The 17,916-nt window shown below is 37.9% G+C and overlaps 1 protein-coding gene across 1 annotated transcript; it reads left to right on the plus strand.

The window, feature by feature from the left end:
- Nucleotides 1–536: 536 nt before the first annotated feature.
- Nucleotides 537–16,588, plus strand: LOC113111901 (RUN domain-containing protein 3A). The gene is made up of 12 exons (XM_026277090.1): nucleotides 537–759; nucleotides 935–1,057; nucleotides 3,326–3,441; nucleotides 3,540–3,667; nucleotides 4,620–4,705; nucleotides 4,912–5,001; nucleotides 6,078–6,158; nucleotides 7,227–7,389; nucleotides 7,511–7,668; nucleotides 11,530–11,649; nucleotides 11,808–11,902; nucleotides 15,323–16,588. The coding sequence occupies exons 1-12, from the start codon at nucleotides 752–754 to the stop codon at nucleotides 15,463–15,465; spliced, it is 1,311 nt and encodes a 436-aa protein (XP_026132875.1). The 5' UTR covers nucleotides 537–751; the 3' UTR covers nucleotides 15,466–16,588.
- Nucleotides 16,589–17,916: the final 1,328 nt, after the last annotated feature.

A 17,916-nucleotide genomic window follows, 5' to 3' on the forward strand; every position in this document is an offset into this window, starting at 1 on the left:
GAAATTTACTCACTCTTAGGCTTGCCAAGACAAGATGTAGATGAGTTTGTTTCCTCATTGGAACATATTTTGAGATATTTTTTTATAACATCACTTGTTCACCAATGGATCTTATGCAGTGAATGGGGACCGTGAGAATTAGATTCTTAACAGCTGATAAAAATCATCACAATAATCTACAAGTAATTCACACAACTCCAGTATAAGTCTTGTGAAGCAAAAAGATAGCCTATGTGTTGTAATAAAGAAATCTATTATTAAGGCTTTTCAACATTTTGAACCATTTTTTCTGGCCAATATACCAGCTATAATCCAAAATAAAGCTTCCCTCAGTAAAAAAAAAGACTAGATTATTTTTTTCAATAGACAAAGCAATATTATGGTTTGAGGACTCAAAGAGAAAGATCCTTTAGGTGAGTGTATGTTATGTTACTGTTCTTGTTTATGCTGTTTTATACACAAAAAAAAGAAAGAAAGAAAGAAAGAAAGAGAGAGGGAGAGCCGATATTCCAAACAAGCAGCAGGATAGTAGCAGGGTTTCAGAACCTATTGACTGAAGCCCTCTAGCGGCCGCTTTGCTTCACTGCGTCCCCAGCGGCACTGGAAATGTCTGTGCGTCCTTCATGCGCATCTCACCCACCTGGAATAACATTTCCACGTAACTTATCTTATTAATTTGACCTCATAGTTGTTCCACATGAAGGGCTGGGAGTTGAAAGAAACGTGAACCATCCTGAAGCTGACCCGGTGAATGCTGAGGTCAGTATAGAGGAGGGGTGCAGACGGTCGCCATCAGTGTCTCTTTAACAGCGCTCAAGGAGAAAGCCTCAGTTCGTCTGCACTTTAACAGTGGAGAATGGCGTTTTCAATTCGACTATCTTCACCTGTCGTGCCTCGTCTCTGAATGCGGTTGTGTGTGTATTTGTGGCGTAAGGGAGGGGTCCAGTGGGATGGAGCACAGTTTCATGCAGTCCGCGATGGCTATGGGTGCACAGTCCAAGAAAGGCTTCTCCAGGAGCATCGCCGTGGAGAGAAAAAACCTCATCACGGTTTGTAGGTGAGTGAGAAGCCTTCAGAAGCCACATAACGTTATCGTTACGTATGTTAATGTTTATGGCCTTCAGCGGAGTCATAAACAGGGACGCGTCCGAAAATATCATTTGCTATTTTATTTCATTCAGGAAACGCGGAACGTGTGTACTGTATGAACAGCCTTGCTGAAAACAAATGTGACGTTTTCACCATCATCTTACAGAAATCTGTAGATTCGGAGTTCGTCAGGTCCGTGGCTGACATACATCGTAAACAACGGATTGCTAAAGATCATTCGTTTTGTTCACTTCGTTGTGTGTGTGTGTGTGTGTAAAAGCTCATTCTTACTTATTAAGGGTGTTTTAACAAATGTGTGTACACAAATTGGTTTTGAAACCGTATATTTGACGCACTGTGATGTGTCTTCGTTCCCCGGAAGATGTGGTTGCTGCCTCCCGCGAGGGACGCCGGGAATCTGCTGTGCTCCACAGAGAACAGGACTCACGATGGTCCAAATATAAAATTAATACTTATTATTAAAATACTGACGAAATTTAAATACATGCATGCAATTCAAATTTGTAATTTTATTTCTGTAGTTACATATATTTACACTGTAATACAATAGCAGCAAAGACTTTTCAGTACAATATGTAGCCTTTACAAGTACTCTTTTTTTTGTGATATAAGTGGTAGTTAAGGCACCTAATAAAGTTTGACCAAGGTTTTTCTCTCCAGCTTCTGGCTGTCATGTCATACTCTGCCTATTGTACTCCAGTGGAGGGCTGTACTGAAAGACTCATTGTTGTGATGGTGAAGTCACTGCTGGTTTGGTATCGGCAGGAATAACGTTGCTCCATGTACGACTATGCCATATTACGTGTTAAATGAAATTATATTATGTGTACAGTAGTTTTGCATGGACACTGTAAATGGTAAAGTATATCTTCTTTCTAAAAAAAATGGCAACAGAATACATTAAATATTATTAATTCAATATGATTATGTTTGGACGTCACCTGTACAGTGTATTTCAGACACTGGATTATGTTCAAGCATTCCCATGACCATAAGCAGAAGATTAGAATTTAGCACTGCGTATTTAAACAAAGAAATAAGAAAATATATCTGTTTATAATTTGTTAATTGGAATTAAAGGGGTCATGAACTGAGAAACCAAAATTGTCTTTTGACATGTAAGAGGTCATCAAAACACCTGACCACTGTATATGAGCATATGATATGCAAACTACAGCTCTCAGCTGGATAAATCAGCCCAATGTCATGCTAGTAAGGTTTTGATAGATGACAATTGTAATCAAGGTAAAGACGATTACAGTGACGTACAAGAGTCATACAGTACGTAGGCGTGTTTATCTGTTATTTTTGATGCACAACCAAACCGTGCAATGCTATTTGCTATCTCGGGGCACTGATCGCTAAAACATCATGTTTCTGCTTGAACACAGTTCGTTATACTAATGTAGTTGTAAAAGTAATGTACAGTGAGTGTTTTATAATGGATGCTCACCAAACAGGCATGTTTTGGTTCCAGTGGTGTTTATGTTACGCAGGCAGGTTGACTTGTGCTTATTTGTTAGTTACTTTATACTTGAGCTTTAGGTACTTTTAAGTACTTTTAAGTTAATGAATGCCTGCAGTGACATTTTTTCAAAGTATGCTAAAAAGAAAACTTGAATATTTAAATCTATCTTGTATTTAATTTTCGTGAATACTTAAATGGAATTGAAAAGTAGTAACACAAGAATGCAATGGTTTTTGTGGTTCAGTAATCTTTATTATTAGTTGTCCAACATACTAAAGCACATGTTATTATATGTTATGTTATTTGATAGTACATTTAAAGTTAATAAAGTATGTTGTTAATGTACTAAATTGTAACTTCATCATAAAAATATGTCATTACAAAGGTATAGTTAATTGGGTCAAAAACACACCTAAGTTCAACTAATATACTTTTTTACAAAACCCAATTGTAAATAACATGCAGTTAAGTGTCTGAAAATATTTTTAAAAAGTCATACTTTTTAGAAGCATGCTAAAGTGTACTTCTTTTCACTTGAGATTTCAGTCATGGTCCACAATAAATACAATATACTGTACAGTAGAACTTATTGAAATATTGGATACAGAGGAAATCAACTGGAAAAACAAGTAGAGAAAGAAAAAAATAATATGGAATCAGTGGTGTTCTCTAGGTATTGAAGCAAAATGGAAAGCAGGTATTTTTTCCATACTGAAGTAGATTGTATTGTTTGTGTTTGTATGGCAGGTTTTCAGTGAAGACACTGCTAGAGAAGTACACAGCAGAGCCCATCGATGACTCGTCTGAGGAGTTCATGAACTTTGCTGCTATTCTGGAACACATCCTCAGCCACCGCTTTAAAGGTAAGAAAGCATTGCATTTTAACTGTAGAAGAACACTAGGAACATATTTAAGCCAGTGATATAAATGAAGGCCATCTCCCACATCATGTGTTTTGCAGGCTCTGGCAGCTGGTTTGATGGTCAGCGCAGTTTTTGGGACTTCATCCGAATGGCCTGCAGTAAAGTGCCCAATAACTGCATAAGCAGCATTGAGAACATGGAGAACATCACCTCCTCACGAGCAAAGGTGGGAACACAAATATCGGTTACACTTTATTTTACAGTACGTGTACTAACATGTACTTATAGTGTACTTACAGTGTATTTATCTAAGAAAGTTCTGGTAACACAAGGTAACTAGATGGGGTAGGGTTAGGTTTAGAAGTAGGTTCAGGGTTAGTACCTAGTTATTACATAGTTATTGTAATTACTATAATAAGTACATAGTATGTACATGAGGAACAGGACTGTAAAATAAAGTGCTACCCAAATATCTGTACCTAGTTAAAGTAGAATTGGTAAATAATACCATAATCATTCAAGCTTTGATTTAATACACAAACAAAAAATCCATTGTACATTTTTGTGCCACAGTTATGGTAAGATACAAGTATATTGGAATACATTCAGTAAGGTTCATACTCAAAGAGATAGTTCACTAAAAAATGAAAAATCTGTCTTCATTTACATTTTGTTCAAAATCTGTACGAAATATCTTTAATATGTTTTTTTTTTTACAGAAACGAAATGACATGAATGTGAATAGATAATGACAGAATCAACTTTTGAATGGAATTTATTTATTTATTTTTTGTGGATGAAATACCTTTTAGGAATCAATTAATTTAATTATTTTTTTGATGTTTGGGATAAAAAAGCATGATGTACATACAAAAACGTAATCTAACATGCAGAGCTCAAACTAGTCTCTTATTTGTTGAAATAAAGCAACAACAAAAAATTAAACCGTTATGAACTTACAATTGAGATAAAGAGATTGCTGTGAAATACTAAAATATGATTGTTTTTGGAAATTTTCATTTTGGTGGATTGTAAAATTGTTGGGTTTTCTTCATAAAATATGATTTTGGTATGTTTTATTCTCATTATTTACAAATATTCTTTAATGTTTCTCTGCAGTAAATGCATATAGATGTTTGATATGGTTCGTATGATGAAGCTTGCCTTGCCGTCTCTAGGGCAGAGCATGGCTACGGGTTGCACTGATGGAGAAACGCCTGTCTGAATACATCGCCACAGCTTTGCGAGATAGCCGCACCACCAGGTCAGACTGAAAGAGAAAAAACTCAATATTAATCAAACTACCAATATGATCCTTTTATGCAGTCAAACGCAGTCATCAATGCACATATCCAGTGTAAGCATAACAACTGAGACCGGCATTACACTACTGCACTATCGAATACATAAAATGGTGCGTCTATATGATGTAACTGTGTTCATGTATTGCATGTGTGTGTTTGTCTACAGGCGGTTCTATGATGAAGGTGCCATAATTTTGCGAGAAGAAGCAACTGTTTTGACCGGAATGCTCATTGGACTTGGAGCAATTGACTTCAGGTAAGGCCTGGTTCACACGGGACGATTTTAAAATTGTCGGCCGATTTTCCAAACCTGAGAGACCCCACACACGGCGATAAAAAATAACGGGTCTAACAGTTTTGGTCGTTCCGTGTGTGGTTGTGCAGCCACACGGCAATATCAACACATCACACACGAACCGATTTGACTCCCGAGCATTGCCAGGTCAGACGGGAAATCTCGCAAAATTCCACGAGATCAAACGTGACTTTAGAGTAAACAATCATGGCGGACGAAGAGGATGCAGTGGCCATAGTTTGTGCTTTGTTTTTAACGGAAAAAAACATAAGAAAAACAAGAAAAGGCGATGGTCAAAGAGGTGGAGAAAACGCGAGCATGGACTATACTTGCTATATCATGATATGGAGATAATTTGTTGTTTTATCTCATAGAAATGTTGTTACGTACTACACAGATTAATAACCGTTGAAATAAACGTTCATATATTCGTTTCCATTTACTCTGGTGGACTGCAGTTGTGGATGTAGTTATGCCCATCGACTTTATTTGTTATATACGCCGGCTGTTTTGATTTTGTTTCCTGGTACTTCCTCACCGCCTTGTCACCTCCCTTTCTGATTGGCTACACGCCACAGTCCAGAGGCTGCGTGATTGTTTGTCCTCGGGGGACACCACACACGAGAAGAAATCGGGCCAAATAAATCCAACATGTTGGATATCCCCGATTTGAGATCGGAGCGGTCCCGACATTCTTCCGAGCAGAGGAGAGCAGTCTTAACACACCACACACGGCAGGAATATTTGATCAGATTATTTTACGATAATCGGAGCATCCTAAAATTGTCGGAAGGGCTGAATCGGGGCTAAAATCGGCCCAATTATTCTGCCGTGTGAACCAGCCTTAAGAGAAGGGTAATAGAAGGGGTAGTAGCACACAAGCTATGATTCAAAACAAACTGAAATGGAACCGTATAATTGATTGATGTGGAATGTTTTTAAATAGGCAGAAACTCTGCACACCATACTCATGTAATGCATATGATACTTTAATGCAGGTTTTGGAACTGAGCTATAATGTTACGCAATGTTGTCAGTTTCTGTTTGAAAGGGGAGGCTCTGGATGGGAAGTCTGAGGCTGTTATTGACTACACTCCTTATCTGAAATTTACACAGAGGTGAGAAACAGTCATTTCTTATAGTATAATACAGGGGATCTTTCAGGGAATGGTGTGGGCTTTGATGTTTAGACATCTCTTTATTCTAGTGCTGCTATTATTCTAGTGATTAATCAAATTTTAAACAGATGTGACCCTGGACCACTAAGTCTTAATTCACTGGGGTATATTTTTATATACTATAGCCAAAACAACATTGTATGGGTCAAAATTATAAATTTTTATTTTATTCACAAAATCATTAGGATATTAAGTAAAGATGTTCCAACAAGATATTTTGTAAATTTCCTACAATAAATAGGTCAAAACTTAATTTTTGATTAGTAATATGCATTGCTAAGAATTAATTTGGACCGCTTTAAAGGTGATTTTCTTAGTATTTAGATTTTTTTTGCACCCTCAGATTCCAGATTTTCAAATATTGTATGGTCCTAATAAAACATACATCAATAGAAGGCATATTTATTCAGCTTTCAGATGACATATAACTCTCAATTAAAAAAACTGACACTTAAGGTTTTGTGGTCCAGGGTCACATATTATTGTACTCATTTGACATTTCCTTTAACCTTTAACCTGTGTTGTTAGCATGCTACCACATGATTGTGGTTGCCAGATATTATGAGTTAAATCCCTTAATTTATCTTCCCATTCTTCCAATAGATGTTTGAGAGAAGCCTCTTACACAGTTTATATACTCATTTTTTATAATGTAGAGAGTGTAGAGAGTCCGTTATAACCATTATTGTGCTGTCCTACTGTAAACTAACAGAATGCTTGATATTTATATGGTTTCCTGAAAGAAAGAAATATTTTCTGTTGCTGCTAATACTGCATTGTAGTTAACGGTCAACTGATATCAAATCTGATCACACTGGAATATTAATACTATTTTATTATATAAAAAATGGTTCAAATGTATTAAATACAATATTCACTCAATATTTTGACTTGATGACTTGATTGATTCTTTTGTCCTGGTCAGTGCTTGTCAAATTAACCAAAATCAAGAATTGCTGCTGCTCTGTTTCCATTTCAATGATATGTTGTGTTGTGTGTGTGGTTCAGTTATGATTATCTTAGTGATGATGAGGACGGTCAGAGCGTGGACAGCAGTAACAGTGATGACAGTGTTGAGCATCCGTACATCCCTCTGGTCACAGATGAGGAGAGCTGGAGGAACAAGTGCCGCAAGATGGAGCAGAGGTTCAAGATCATCAATGCGCAAAAGGTTAAGCACAAACACACACACACACATACAGGACAATACAAGATTTCCGTTACTGGTTATGTAACTCTTTAATGAATATGTCATGTGCTGAAGTTTGTGCATTTGTATTATTTGTGTTCAGGGGTACCTTGAGGAGCTGGTAAGGCTGCGGGAATCTCAGCTGAAGAACGTGGAGATGGAGAATAAGAAACTAACAGCTGGACTAGAAGAACTGCAGCTGCAGAGCCAGAAAGAGAAGAGAGAACTGGAGAACATCATTCTGGAGCTGCAGGAACAACTGTGAGAGAAATACACCCACACACCACTGATTCTTGAGACATGGGAAGTTTATGGAATTATTTTAGATTAAACTGTTCAGACGTAGTCAGTTGGTGAAACATTCTGCTTCTTCCATTTTCCCTATGAATTATTCAGTATGTATCAAAACTGTCTGATTCAAAAACATGTACTGTCATAGATTTTCACTTAGCTTCATCTATAATGTTAACTTTTTTGTTAACTATTTGTGTGAAAGAATTTCAGTAACATTATAGGGTTAAAGGCAACATCGAATGCCAATTTTCCACAAGCTGGTATGATTCTTTTGGGTCTTCATGAATAGTCTATAACATACTTTTGTTAAAATTCCTAAATGTTAGTTTACCTTGTCAAAAATTGCTCCGTTCACAGCGACCCATTTCGGTGAATGTCCCTTTAGGAACCGCCACCAGCCAAACGCGGTTGATTATGTGTTGTGGCGGGTAAACTCGTTTCACCTACAGGCCACCGTGGCTGGTAAATAAAAATAGCATACTGTTTCACCCGGCCAGTGGACAAAAAAGTTAATTTCCATCCCTGGTGTGTGTACAACACGCAATAGAGTGTAATATCATCAGAAGCAGCTCCGTGGAGAAACGCGGTGTAAACCGGGCTCAAAACGGCGGCGTTGTTCCCAGTACAGTGTTTGCAGCTGAAGTTAGTGTATTATGGAGTATTATATTTGTTGGTTATTTACTGTTAGTTTTATAGCATGCGCTCACAATACACAAGATCGCGTGAAGACTTGAATTTGTTATCGCGCACAAATTTCCGCATACTGTCACGTCTCTGTCAGACCCCGGTAAGTTCATTCTCCTTTAGCATTCTGCAACATTTTAGATTATATGGACAGTTTGTGTTTATCTTATTGTTTTTAACGGCATAATAAGCAAACTAACAAACAGTATTATCGTCGCGTGTCTAATAACTGCTGTCCGGGGATGCATCTTATTTCCAGTCTTCAAGTACTTTTTCAGAAGTTAGCTCTGTGGCTAATAAGTTGTTATGTAGAAACAACATTGTATGGCTACACATGTTTGACAGCTCTGGCATGATGAGACACGTAAAAACAATGTTTTAAAAACGCTGTGTGTTCGTTTGTCGATGGCATAAAATTTTGCGAGCCGAGATTTCCTTCAGTGAAACAGTGTTGAACGGGACTCAAAAAAATACACCAAAAAAATAATAATACACTTATACTGGTGAATCCTTTCCTTTGGAATTAAATACAACATTATTAATGCGTAAGAAAACTGTTTAGAATATCGCAAAAATGTTTCCGTGCATCAAAAAAGTTCAGTGCAGTGTCATCCAGGTGGGCTGCGGAGCTACTTCAGCAAGGGTCGTTTTAGAGCATCACTGAAAGAGAAAATGTCAGTTTTTCATTGAGACTTGAGATTAAATAAACTGCTTAAGTATTGTAGATCTTGTAGTATTAATTTTAAATATGCAGTTACACACTGTCAGTTAAAAACAAGAAAGTGGCTGGTAAAAACATTGAGTGGCTGGTAGATTTTGAAATCCACCAGCCACAGTGGCCGGTGGACAAAAAAGTTAATTTCCATCCCTGAGCTACTGCTCACCCCACCCCTCTATTCTGTTCTTGCATTAGTCACCATTATTTTTCATGCAGTTATAACTCCTCAAAATGATTTAAAATACATTTGTATAAAATACATTAGTAAAAAAAAAAAAAAAAAGAAAAATACATTTGTAAATGACTTATTAGTTATTAAAGTGCCCCTATTATGGGTAATGAAAGGTTCATACTTTGGTTTTGGGAGTCCCCAACAACAGGTTGATATGAATGCAAGGTCAAAAAACACTTTCATTGTCTTTATAATACAAGTTTATATTTGCCTTACTTGATCAACGACTCCCAAACGATTCGCTCAATGAATTATTTTTCCAAACCCCTCCTTTGCATGATTTTAATTGGCATTGATTAAAATCGATTGGTCTCATTTTCATTTCATCATGCCTGCCTGATAAAGCAGCGTTTGTGAGCGCAGTGCTGCTTTGTGTACAGTGTTAAAGAGGAAACTATTTTTACTACTCCAAAAGCATAACCTAGTGGCAAAGAATGAATTTGCAACTGATTTTCATGAGACCAATGCAAAAAAAAAAAAAGTGGCCGGGCAATATGCTAATTTTTCATGTTGACGTCAACATGAAATGGCTTGGGATTCTTTTTAAAAACGACTTGTTTCAATGATTCAGAGTCTACTCTTTCTTTTGAGGGACAATAACTTTATACTCGGTGCACTGTCAGATTTAAATCTTTCCAGGATGTTTTCATTCACTTAAAGCTGTGTTACACACTGCATGAAAGGTCATTTCACTTTAACAAATGCCTTTATAAACCCTCTATAAAGGTAGTTTTACCATGTTATTTCAGGAGAAGAGTATTGAGCAGAGTGGAGTGGCCATGGCCCTGTCCCACATGGCACTCTAAACTCTCATGGTCTTCCGAACTTTCATGATGTAATGCCGCTTTGACTGTTGGGTATAAGTCTGCTGCTGAGCTCGCCCCAGTGCGAGATTGGCAGAAGTGTGGATCGAGGGCGCAAACGGCCGCAAAGGGGGCCCTGACGAGAATCCTTCTGAATGCTAAAATGATAAATGGGACATTATGGTGACATGGACTTAACTGACACGCGCACAACCGCAGCCATTGTTAATCGGTAAGACCGCAAGTGCACATGAAGTGATCCATTTGGGACAGGGCCAATTTTACCTCGGCGCTCCGAGCTTTTAATAATCACTCCGATCTAGCCCCGCTCATGGTTAACCGTTTCCGCTCCACTCCTTGTTCACTGATATCAGAAACACTGCTCTGCCTTTGCTCCGCGGCTAAAGTATTTCAGTATGTTTGATATATCACAGTTCTGTTCATAAATGTATTTTAAAAGAAAAAAAAAAAATAACAGGAAGGTTTCAAAGAGGCTTATTGGAACTTTTCCCCTACCACATGCTAAGCTAATAACATGATTGTCAGCATTAAAAGTAATAATTTTGTAGAGTGCAAATGATGAAAATAACAGTATGTTTTTTTTTTTTACCTACAGATCGCTGAATTTCTTACATATACTGTATCTGTATCTTTATTCGAAATCAGAAACAGATGAAGTAACACAATAAATCTGGCTAAATATTCAGTTATATTATAGGCCGTTGGCATGGATTGTACTCATGATGGAGCGGTGGTGGAGCACTCTTGGAGCGAGTGTACCTAAATGTAACAACTACCTTACTATTAATGCCAATTAATGCAATGCAAATTAGGAGTTTATGGAGGCAGAAGTCATAGTTAATAGTGAGAATTGGTCCCCAAACTAAAATGTGATTCAAAATTTCTTGACTGTTTGCGATTCATAATAAAATTTTAATACTACTATAAATATCACCTGAGCCTTGCTGAATTCAGAATAAGTTAAAGTTTAGAAAGAGCAGATTCTGATCATGTTTAACTAAAAAAATGGTTTGTTTTAAAGATTTATTTGTAAATATTTTAATTATTTAATTATATGACATATTGTTTCATGGTCTGAGAACAGATGATTTTAGGGATTGTGTAGGATGATTTAATGCCGTACTTGTAATAAAATAAGAATAAATACAGTAGACTGGATATGTAGAAATAACTCTTTACAGTAACAGATGCAGGTTGGCACTACATTTTGCATTTAGAACATTCTAGTGATAACCTTGAATTCATTCAAGTGTTGCTATTCGTAATAGTATTGGCTGCTAAAAACTGTGACACATACAGTATCGAAGAATCTGTGACCTACACTTACCCACTAAGAACATACAATGTTTTTGTCTTTAACTGTATCACAGGACAAGTCTGATTCCAGGCGAATCACATCCACTCTCTAAGGATTTGTCAATCCCTCTTGTTAACCAATGGCCATCACTCCAAAACTACAACAACCAGGAGGACAGGAAACTGTACCACAGGTGAAGAGAGGCTCTCTTTTATGTGGCCCAACAATTTACTCAAAATCCCACGCATTAGCCCAACAGCTTGCTTTTTGAAGTCTGTATTGCATCTAGAATGTGACACAAATTCAACTGCAAGATAGACTTATGCCTTTGGGTCTGTTGTTGTCTTTCAGGGGTAGTTTCCCCAGCCCGGAGCCACATATAAGTTTAAACACAGATTCTCAGAGGATGGAAAGGAAACGGAATTTAAAAGCCTGGTGCACAGCAGGTACATCTTAAAACCCACCTACAATAAGTTTAATGTGGTACTGTAGCTTTGTTTTGACTTAGCTGTCTAGTCCAAGCTGGTTTTGGTGGCTGATCAATTGAACTTCTGGTTGTTAGATGGTTAAGCAGGTTTTTGAAGCATTTTGAAGTTTTCCCAAAAGTCTTAATGTTAACAGACTTTTGACTATCAGTATGAGGTGTGGTCCTCCTTACATCTTATTTTGAAAGGAATTATTTAGACAGGAGGAAACTGACAGACCATATTAGACCTACCGTAGGGAAGTATGCTATTGTAGATGCAGTCCTCTTCTCCTCTCTCATGACTCCGGTACGCTGGTGTGAGGGCTGGTCTGTAGTTATTCCTTCTCAGCAATAATAAATGACGATACACCAATGATCCAATCAATTCTCAATGGACCACAGCCATTTCATTCTTACATACATAACATTAGAGAAAAGATAATTGCAGCTTCTGTTTCATTTTGACTCTAGTTCACCGAACAAACAAAGAAAACAAATTGCTTAATTTACTAATATTTGACCATTTACTTATGTGCCGTGAATGTCATTTCAAACCTGTTTGAGTTCCTTTTCTATGTGGAACATAACACAGATGACATTTTGGGAAATATATGTAATTTTTTAGTCCATATGATGGAGGTCAGTGTTAACCAAAATAATCTGGTTACCAACATTCTTCAAAAGATCTTCTTTTATGTTCTGCAAAAAAAAAAAAAAAAAGACATGGAGAGTAAATTTTTTTTTTTTTTAAAGGGGTCATACGATGCTTTTTTTAAAATCATTATGTTGTGTACAGAATATGTTAACATGCTTTAATGTTATGTAAAAAACAAAAAAAAAACAACGTATTTTTCAAATACTATACAGTATTGCAGGTCGTCTATGCCCCGCCTCTCTGAAAAGTGTCATTTAAAACAAATTCCCTCCTTCCAACAAACGCAGTCTGCTCTGATTGGCCAACTGACCTAGTGCATTCTGATTGGCCGAACACTGCAAGCACTCGTCGGAAATGTAACGCCCCTTTCCATAATCGTAAGCTTCTTCTTTCAAAATAAATGTAAAGACAGTTAATAATTAGATTAGATTAGATTAGATTCAACTTTATTGTCACTGCACATGTAGGTACAAGGCAACGAAATGCAGTTAGCATCTAACCAGAAGTGCAATAAGCAGTAAGTACAGAATAAACTCTATAATATGTACAATAACTATACAGGTAAGTATTATGGACATAATTTACAGATATTAAATACTATAAGCACGATATACAGATAGGTGTACTATGAACATACTATACAGATGGGCTATGTAAAAGTGTATGTACACTATAGGCAGAACTATGAACATAATTTACAGTATTGCAATGGACAGTAGCAGCAGCAAGTGCATAGAAAATATTACAATGTGCAAATGGATTATACAGTGTTCCTGGATGAACAGACAGTAGTGCAAGTAATAACAAGTTACTGTTTTTTTGCTTGTTGTGAATAAATAAATAAATCAGAGTGTTGAAGAGGGGGAGGAGTCTATGTGTGATGTGGGGGGTGTTGAGGGGTGTCAGAGGGCAGAGTTCAGCAAGGAGACAGCTTTAGGGAAAAAGCTGTTCCTGAATCTTGTGGTCCTTGTTCGGAGGCTCCTGAAACGCCTCCCGGAGGGGAGGAGGTTAAACAATTCGTGGTCAGGGTGAGAGGAGTCCTTGAGAATGTTGCGAGCTCGACGTAGACAGCGTTTCCTCTGGATGTCCTCAAGAGCAGGAAGTGGTGTCCCTGTGATGCGCTGGGCAGTTTTCACCACCCTCTGCAGTGCCTTGCGGTCAGCCACTGAACAGTTCCCATACCAGACTGTGATGCAACTAGTGAGGATGCTCTCGATCGCACACCGGTAGAAGTTCACCAGGATGGATGAAGACAGCTGGTTCTTCTTTAGTGTCCTGAGGAAGAAAAGGCACTGGTGAGCCTTCTTGACCAGGCTGGAGGTGTTTGTGGCCCAGGACAGTTCCTCTGAGATGGTGGTTCCCAGGAACTTGAAGCTGGAAACACGTTCTACAGCCAGCCCGTTAATGTGGATGGGGTCATGCGTGCTTCCATTCTTCTTCCTGAAGTCCACAATGAGCTCCTTGGTCTTATTGGTGTTAAGGAGCAGGTTATTGTCAGCGCACCATGTGGCCAGGTGCTGTACCTCTTCCCTGTAGGCAGTCTCATCGTTGTCACTGATGAGGCCAATCACCGTGGTGTCATCTGCAAACTTAATGATGGAGTTGGATCCATGCACAGGCTTGCAGTCGTGGGTGTAAAGGGAGTAGAGGAATGGGCTCAGCACACAGCCCTGTGGTACGCCAGTGTTAAGTGTGATGGTGGTGGAGTGGTTGTGGCCTGACCGAACATGCTGAGGCCTGTTGGTCAGAAAGTCCATAATCCAGTTGCAGAGTGAGGTGTTGATGTCCAGGTCTCCAAGTTTTGTGGTCAGCTTGGAGGGAATGACGGTGTTAAATGCTGAACTGAAGTCAACAAACAACATCCTAACATACGTGTTGTTATTGTCCAGGTGTGTGAGTGCAGAGTGCAGCACTGTGCATACTGCATCCTCTGTGCTCCTATTTCTGCGGTAGGAAAATTGGTGTGGGTCCAGTGTGGGTGGGAGGCAGTCTTTGAGGTGTGCTAGGACCAGTCGCTCGAAGCACTTCAAATAATGTCCTTAGTTTTACCATCAGTTCAAGCCCAAAAGAGGAACAAAGAGGCATGACAGACACAGTGACGAAGCTCCTATGTGTTTGCAGAACACAAGCCACAGACTGTTAAGACAGCTGACTCCACTGTGTGAACCTGTCTCTCTCTCTCTCTCTCTCTCTCTCTCTCACACACACACACACACAAACACACAATGCGCAAAACTCTACATTTGAACAGTCAATAGGAAATACTTTAATAACAAAACGTTCTTACAGTAGCTGATTCAGAAGCATCAGATTGTCGTAGCAAAGTTAGAATAACCTCTCCTCCTAGGATCACGAAACGGTCATCCATAAAATACATTGCTGTTCTGTTGTAAGTAATCTTAAACATTCCTAAATGTATCTAATTTCGGAAGGACAAATGAAGTGCGTTTGCTTTCTCCTTGATACACACAGCATTTCCCTGACATGACTGCTTCAACACTAACTGCGGTTACTGAAACCATGCCTTCTTTCTTTGCGTGAACATTTGAGCGGCATTACGCAAATATTTCCACATAGTGATGTAGACATGTGGGGTGTGTTTGAATGAGCTGTTTTAGGGGGGTAATGAAGAATATCTCTTTGGATTTGAGACTTTAGTCATTTTTTCAATTAGTTTTTTTCCCAGCAGGAAAAGCTATTATTGGTGTTTAACAATAATCCCTATTTCTTCCGTTTTCATTTCAGAAAAAGAATACACTCCCTCTATGTTAGGTCTGTGTGGTTCTCTGTCCTCTTTACCCAGCTGTAAGTCCCTGCCAAGCCTGAGGTCGACAGAGTGCCTGGTAAACATCAGCGCAGAGCCCAGTCCTGCTCTAACCCCCAGCTAGGGACCACCAAATGAGACCAAGCAGAGAGAAACTGCACAGTCAGCTAAGACATCCAAAAGATACCATGGCTCGACTACAGCCTGTGTATTACCTGTTACACTAATTCTCATGAAAGCATCATTGATAAGATATAGCTACACCTCTGTAGTTATGACAAGAGATATTTTCTCACAGATTTACCTTCAGAACTCTTCAGATGCGGGAATCTTTGAATGTCTTTGCTGGTCAAACCTTTCTCCTGACTTGTTGTTATATGCAGTGAAGGCAAAGTGTGGACTATGCACTGAAAGACTTGAGTCCTGAAACCAGTTTTCACTACAGCTTCATGTGTCAAAGCCCAACACAGCTTTCCCACATCGCTTGCCCTTTAAAATCACTTATGGGAACACACATACTGTACTTACAGAACACATATAAACAAAACTGGTCAGACACATAAAGCCAGAAATTAACCATGAAAATTTGTGAAAGAAAGTGTATTAGTATTTTTACATAATCATCACTTATTTTTTTCAATTCTCACATTTCAGTCATCTAAACATCCCTCCTCGGCCAAACGTCATGCAAGAACTAAACAGATAAACAAGAAGATGTGTCTTTATGTCTGCTGTATAATTACAGGGGTAATAAAATGACATTTCTGTAATTGCTGCCTTATTCCTCTTTTCTTGCCTCTTGAAGTAAGTCTGAAGATGGGATTGCTATGTACATGATGGCAGTATAATATTGCTGAATGACAGTGAGTGAAGTAAACATATGGACCAGTGTATATCTGCATACTGTGGTATAGTACTGTATGTTTAAAATCTATTTGGCATCTGTTATTGCATTTTTACAATATGTCTGCAATGTGTGGGTCATTTGCAGTATATTAGCAGCAGATTTGAAACCTTGCATTGATTTGAATCATATTAGCAAGCTAGATTCCCTCCCTCCATCGTCAGTGTAATTGAAAGTCTACTTGTTTGAGAATGTGTGTGTTGTGTTAGACAGCTATTCACCTTCAATTAGCGTTAAATAATTGTTTTTAATTCATTGCTCATTATTTCTTTGTTTAAAAAGCCATTGGAAACTATGCTGTTTGTCACTTAAAATCGCAATAAAACTGCCTTTTTTGTCCTAATGTTTTTCATTGAGTCATGTTTGTTCACTGTTTATTTGTCTCTTCTGTTCCACTGAACAGCCCCTCTTTTCTTGTTTTTAGGACTGTAACTTGACAAACGCTTGATCCAAATCAAGCTGTGTAGTTCACTTCAAACAAACATGAACAAATAGCTTCAGTGTAATTTTTATATAGTCTTTTAAAATCTAATTTTATTTTACATGACAAGGCAAATCAATTTGGTTAACCGCTCCTTATGCACTATGCCAGCCAGGCCAGTAGATGGCGATGTCACTTTGTGCAGAAACAGCTATTTGGCATAGGCCAATTTGTGTTTTTGTTCTTATTACATAGACGATAATGGGAACAATTTTAAAACGTTGCAATTTTAAACTTGTTTTTTGCACTTGTAATTTAAAACATTTTTTTTTGTTTCAGGCCCCCAAAAGAACCATTGTCTAAAACTATTTTTATTTTTATTTTTTGCTGAAAATTGTGTTTTGTAAACGCCCTCTTAATGTAAACCATCAAACCATTTTATCAAACCATTTTAAGTCAAAAGTATTCAAAGGGCCCAATGATATGAAATCTCATAACCGCATAACATTCTGTAGTCTCACGTGGACTGAACTCATAATTGTAATATATTTCAAACTTGTGCCTCCTCCAGATGTCACAGTGGAACTCGTTACAAATTGACTTGAATTTAACGTCACCACGACCCAGGGGTCAAGCAAAGAACAAATGTCAATTATGGGTCAAAGGTCAGCATCATTTGTTCACTTTGGACTGCTGCAGTAAAAGGACCTAAAAGAGGTGTCTAAATGCAAAATTGGGACCAGTAGCTGAAAATTTGCTCGCTAAAAAGATGGGACTATTGATTGATTTGACAGCATGCAGCAAAGTGAAGTGAAAGAATGACTTTTGAACTTCAAACTGACTCAATTCTAAAAGGTTTACAAAAGACAAAGGGCAAAACAAAAACCCTTCCTGTCGGATGTGGATGGGGTCAAAGAAAGGATATTTTCCTCAAGTGAAACTCGGACAAATAATACAATTAAAAAAAGCATTCTTGGATCTCTTTATATCACTCTGTATCAAAACATTCTTTGAATGGTCAAAATGTCTCTCAGTATTTCTATTTCTAGAACACTCTGCAACCCCAAACCATGAAAAAAAAGCAAATACAGTAGGCCTAGCCTATATGTAAACCATAGATAACAAAAGATCAATAAAAGTGTACTTTTCAAACAAACATATGACAAATATAAGTGTCAGAACACTGACCACAAAACAGCTCTTCTGCTGAAATGACTTAAGATAACAATTAATTTACAAATTCAGAAGGT

The sequence above is a fragment of the Carassius auratus genome, chromosome 12, assembly GCF_003368295.1.
Source record: "Carassius auratus strain Wakin chromosome 12, ASM336829v1, whole genome shotgun sequence".
Taxonomy (NCBI): Eukaryota; Metazoa; Chordata; class Actinopteri; order Cypriniformes; family Cyprinidae; genus Carassius; species Carassius auratus.